General features: G+C 41.0%; 1 protein-coding gene across 1 annotated transcript in view; it reads right to left on the minus strand.

Moving 5' to 3' along the window:
• ass1 (argininosuccinate synthase 1) overlaps window positions 1-5,699 on the minus strand; it is a 35,429-nt gene extending 29,730 nt beyond the window's left edge. Inside the window, exons 1-2 of the mRNA XM_053484708.1 lie at window positions 5,631-5,699; window positions 3,399-3,518 (exon numbers count right to left, since the gene is read on the minus strand). Of these exons, the coding sequence (XP_053340683.1) occupies window positions 3,399-3,518; window positions 5,631-5,690 (180 nt within the window). The 5' untranslated portion in view covers window positions 5,691-5,699. The remainder of the gene's footprint in view (window positions 1-3,398; window positions 3,519-5,630) is intronic.
• Window positions 5,700-6,000: the final 301 nt, after the last annotated feature.

Genomic DNA, 6,000 nt, shown 5'->3' on the forward strand with positions numbered 1-6,000 from the left:
TTTCTTTTTAGGATTTTATTTCAAAGCATCATGACATGACTCTGTTGGTACCTCTGACCAACGTCCAAATATGACTCTGAGTCAGTTTAGACACGTTTTTGAAATTAAACACTTAAACAATTTAATGTTTAAGTGTTTAATTTCAAAAACGTGTCTAAACAATTTAATGTTTAAGTGTTTAATTTCAAAAACGTGTCTAAACTGACTCAGAGTCATATTGGGACGTTGGTCAGAGGTACCAACAGATTCATGTCATGATGCTTTGAAATAAAATCCTAAAAAGAAAAGGAAAAAAAAAGGAAAAACAAAAACAGGCCAAAACAAAAACATCTTCAAAAACAGGCAATATTTTTGATTTCTGTTTCCTCTATGCATCTACATCTGTCCTCTGCTGCCACCTACTGGCTGAAATGATTCCGAATAGAATGATGAAGGGTTTTCAGGTTAAAACTGTTGATTGTGCAGAATAACAGAAGATTTCGCTTTATTTCTTTATACAATCCCAGTGTTTCACTACTGCTTGGACACCCTCAAGGTAGAAAGTTTTCTAAAACCCCGGCCTCCCAGGAGCTCCTTTAACAGCCCAAACATGTGGAAATGACTTGGAACAAGGTCAGAACTGTACAGGGGGGGGCGTGTCCATAACTCTCAGCAGAGTTTCTGTAACAAGCAAGTGGTGCTGGTGAATGATTGTGAGTACAGTCACACAGACAGGTGCGTCTCTTTCTTCCACAATTTGGCGACGGTGTTCCACTCGCTGAATGTTCACGAATCCGGAATCGTTTACTCTTTCTTTAACTCTGGTGACTTTGATTGAAAATAAATAAAATGCCAAGAAAAGATAGTGACGTCTTTGGGATTTTATGGTTTCTGCATTAATTTGTAATAAAATGTAATCAGATGTTCATCCAAGTCAGGAGTAAAAAAATCAACAATTAAAATAGTAGGGGAACCCTTGGAATTAATAATTGGTTAAATCCCCCCCGCCACCCATCCTGTTGCATCACACACATACTGTATACCACCCCCCCCCACCCCACCCCCCCATTGTCCTGTTGCATCAGACACATACACAATTTACCCCGCCCCACCCCATTTCCCTTTTGCATCACCCGACTTCTACAGAGTTTCAGCTAACCTTCAGGCATTCTCACATTAATCCTAAAGATTTATTTGATACACTTGGGAATTCGTCTTCCCCGTTCTGACGGCGAGCTGGCCACACCCTGACGCAGCCCAAATTACGATGTTTCCTCCACCATACTTGTGGTGTCCTACTGTACCATGTACTATTTATTGTTAGACTCAAGAACACAGATGTAAGCCGGTTCCGATGATGCCTTCAAGTCTTTGGCCGTCACTCGGGGTTATTTCTTGACCTCACTGATGAAATCTTCATTTGCCTAACTGTAGACTGGTGAATTTCTCAAGTCTTTGAAATCACTTTATGGCTTTATGCAAAGGCTTTATGCAAATCAACAATTCTCGATGTTAGATAAAGCTTTTTTTTGGCAAGGCATAGCTTACATTACATATTCTTCTTGATTATTGTAAAAAAAAAAAAGTTTAAGTGGTTTTTATCAGTCAAAGTAGCTCTCGTTCACACCTCATTTTTTATCAAGACTCCATGTATGCTAACTGCTGACTCCGATTAGCTTTTTGGAGGTCATAACCTCTAGGATTCATAGACATTTCCCACACAACACTTTTTTTTTGTAATATTATTTAATACACATTATAGTTGTCAATACTCTTGACTTTTTTATGCAGAAAACCATAACATTCACGGTCAAAGTCACTTGCCATGTCAGCTCAGACGTTCTGTAAATACCACACAGCAATCGTTCATGTTGTCACCAGTCCACAGAATGTCCCAAGGTTACCGCCGCCTCCATTACAGGAATCAAGGGAAATATTTACCGTAAGCTGGAACGCTAGAGGAAGTTCAGTGCACGTGTAAAGCGGTTTGGCGGGTTCAGTTAGGACCGGTATGAGGATATGAAAATTAAATGCTTTGTCACGCTTTTCATCAAATATACAACTATTGTTCTGTCTCTGTCAGACGTGTACAGTGTTGTGCATCTTTCATGGGTGTAAGCCTTAAGGGATTATGATTCATCACACTTCAGAGAGTTCTGCATGAGCTGATCTGACACGTCAACGCAGCACTCGACAGACCGGCGTCTCTGTGCCATGTCGGGTTTGTTTTCTTCATGAGGTCGATAGCACTAAACCCTGCTGAATCAACCCCAGCAAGTATAAAATCCCTCTAATCCAGAGCACAGTCGTAGGGGCAGAAGTGTGGGAAAAGTGTGCTATTGGTATAATATAATATATAATGTTAATAAATAGTTCGTAAAAGTTTAACTTCCTGTGCATAGTAGAGGCTCGACGTTCTACACCCTGTTCATTTTCTTTTTTTTTTTTTTTGTCGTCTGTGTATGTCCAGACTTGATTTGTCAAAAGGTCTTGTCTAACTTTAATGGAGTCCTGGTCATCCAAACTGCCTGGTCCGTATTGACATAATAGCATCAGGCAGTTGCTACAGATTTCCCGGCTGCTCCTCGTCCATGATGTTCCACCACTTCCCAAAGGTGCTTTATTGGATTAAGATCTGGTGACTGTGGAGGCTGTGTGAGTAGACTGACCTCATCATCTTGTTCATGAAACCAGTTTGAGATGATTTAAGCTCTGTGACATTGTGGTCATAAGGGGATGGACACGGTCAGCGACAATACTTAGGTAGGCTGTGTCATTTAAACCATTTAACCCATGGCAAAAGTGTGGCAAGAAAGCGCACAAGGCAGAAACGATGCAGGTTTTTTTAAATGTTTTTTTACACTAAATTAAATTCTGACCCTACCATCCCAATGTCACAGCAAAAATCATCAGAGAATCATCAGACCTAACCGTTTTTTCTAATCTTTCTATTGCGCAATTTAGGTAAGAGGATTGTTGAATGTGTTGTGCATTCAAAAAACTGCCCTCACTGGATATTTTTTTGTTTTTCAGACCATTCTCTGTAAACCCTAGAGATAGCTGTGTGTGAAAACCCCAGTAGATCAGACCAGCCCACCTGACACCAACACCCATCCCATGTTCAAAGTCACTTAAATCACTTTTCTTCCCCAATCTGATACTCAGTTTGGACATCAGGAGATTGTCCTGATCGTGTCTACATGCCAAAATCCACTGAGCTGATTGGCTGATTAGATATCTCAATTGATGTGCACTTGAGCAGGATTACTCTTCAATAAGATTAATAGGTAAGTCATTACACCAATTCTTACCATATCTGTCAAAAAATGTTAGATATGATCATTTCTGTTATGTTCGCCATCAAAGACTTTTTTCAGTACATAGAATGAAATGAAAAGGGTAAGCTGAAATATCATTACCAGGTAGGCGATGACATCATAGCCTTGTTCCTTGAGCCAAACCAGGATGCAGGACGTGTCGAGACCTCCGCTGTACGCCAGGACCACTGTACCTTTGTTCATTTTCTCCATCTTTAATATCTTTCATGGGCCATGGGAATAAAAAGATAAATGTCTAAGCAACCGGGCATTGATGAGGAAAGATTCACAATGAAAAAATCAAGTCTCCTCTCAAACTAAAACCGACTTATTAAATGAAATATGTAGGTTAACAGGTGGACTTTGACATTAAGCCTCTCTCACATTGCACTATGATCCGCTCCACCAGCGAACTGGAGATGTTCAAATAGTAAGAACACTAAACTGTAAACTTCATAAGCGAGATAAGGAAAAGGGAAATAGGGGGAGACTGGTAATGGTTGTAACACTTTTTGCTTTTCCTCCTATAACTCACAAAATTTTTAAGCTAGAGTTTTTAAACGTTTATACAAATACTCTGTTCTTCTTCCATCAGTGCTTGCTTCACTGGTGTATCAGTGAGTATTTCAGACTGGCTTTTCCTCCTGATCCTGCCAGTTGTTTTCCTTGGCCCTGCTTTTGGAAATGGCCGTACTGCTGAAGGACTGAACAGCTGACCTGGAGACAACCCAGAGGTGCCTGGCTCATCTGGAGCACAGGGCATGGTGACATCATGAACTGCAGATGAGCCAGAAGTAACCAGGTATGTTGGAGGAGAGTTGGAGAGTGTGGCTGCAAAGCACAATTAGTAGCACAATTCCCTTTTGTGATCAAGGAATAAGAGGAAGTCTTCCTCTTGCATCCAACCTGAGGCGTTACCACTACCAGCACTCCCTGTTGGCCCACTCTAAATAAAGTATTCCTTGGAATACAAAGAAGGGGGGAACTGCATTTCCCAGTGCTTGCACAGCACATGCTACTGACACGAGCACACCTCTCTCACCCGATGTCATCGCACCCACCTGCTTGACTCCACGACGTGCAACAACACGGTTTGGTGACTGGACTGTTGTTACACCAGTTTCATCTACATTCCATATGTCGCTTCCATCAAAGTTGTATCTTTCAATAACCTGTCCAAGGCTGTTGAAGAAATGTTTCACATTTGTCCGATTAAAACTTGTGGCCCGTGTAAGGCTGGTTGCCTCTGGACTCCTCACTGACAGGCTGAGGTTCCGCTTCATGAAGAATGTGAACCAGTCAGGCCCTGCCATCTGATTCTTATCCCATGATTGAGGATGTTTTATGTTATATACTACTGCCAGTTGATATGCAAACTTTTTGACCTAAAAGAATTTGGAATAGAAAACCTGAGTACATGTTTCCAATTGTCTGACACCTACGCTAGTATTCAGTTCTACTCTGGCCTCCAATGGCTAACCTGTCATATGCTTACCTCACGTGGAGTCAGTCCATAATACAGGTCTGCTGCCTGAGTCAAATAGCCAGCCAGCACCTTCTCCTGCACCTCAGAGAAAACTTTGTTGCTACTGCGGTAACCTACACTTGGAAGATCACTGGACCCCTGGTCTCTCAGCTTCTGAAGTGATTTGCAGTATCTGCTCAATGTTACATGGCAGATCCCATGTGCCTTCGCAACTGACCTGACTGACTTCAGATGCTGTTTTTAAATCACTGGCAGGCACACCTCTTTCAGTCGTTCTTTTCTATTGTCTAGGTATTCTCATAGTATAAATACTAAACAAAATATAGTCTTGGTCAAAAAAAGCTTACCTCAAAATCTGTTTTTTAATAATAGAATCTGCATGTATTTGTTCCCAGCCTTGATATCCACCATGTTGGTTTAGGGAGGAAGTGGGTAAACACTGAAATGATCATATGACTTATATCCTATCCCTGATTGTGTTAAAACTCTCCCCATGTTACAACCAAGCGACAGTGCTAACCACTTAAATTATTCTGCAGTTAAATTATTCTGTGCATCATTTTTCTTTCGAGAAAGTGCAGAAATCAGTGCATTTGTGATGACAGTCATGAATCATTCATATATGAAAAAAAAAACATGCATGAAAAACATTTCTTTGCAACATGGTCAGAATCAGAGCAACGTCACGAGGTGTCATTTTTATTCCTTGCCATAGTGGCTCAAAATGGAATGAATAGTAAAGATAGAAAAGATCTAATCAGTCAGATTTTCCAGACCCTTTCAGCCACCTAGAAACGAGTCACTAATTGCTTAATAATTACACAGACTGTAGAGGAAGATCGACTCACCTGAACTGTGAACGCTCGGCTCGGTTCTGTAAATAAATCAAAGCAGGAGCGCGTGGACATTACAGTATATATACGCGCCTGGATTACGTCAGCCCTCCAGCATCAGCGCGCCAATCAGACGGTAGAGGAGTATCAGGGGGCGTGGCTACCCCTGATGTAATAAAACGAAAGCTTGCACGTGCAGTGTCTGGGTGGTTTAGAGATAGAATACCGCACAGTTATTAGATTAAACACTATATAAAGGTTTAAATACTATTTTTCCTCAACCCTTTATCAGGAATTCAATTAAAACCAGTAGGTTTACACTATTATTAGCATGAAATCTCTGGACGAAACACTCCACTGGCATAAATGACCCTGATTCACAGCC

The sequence above is a fragment of the Clarias gariepinus genome, chromosome 24 (assembly GCF_024256425.1).
Source record: "Clarias gariepinus isolate MV-2021 ecotype Netherlands chromosome 24, CGAR_prim_01v2, whole genome shotgun sequence".
Taxonomy (NCBI): domain Eukaryota; kingdom Metazoa; phylum Chordata; class Actinopteri; order Siluriformes; family Clariidae; genus Clarias; species Clarias gariepinus.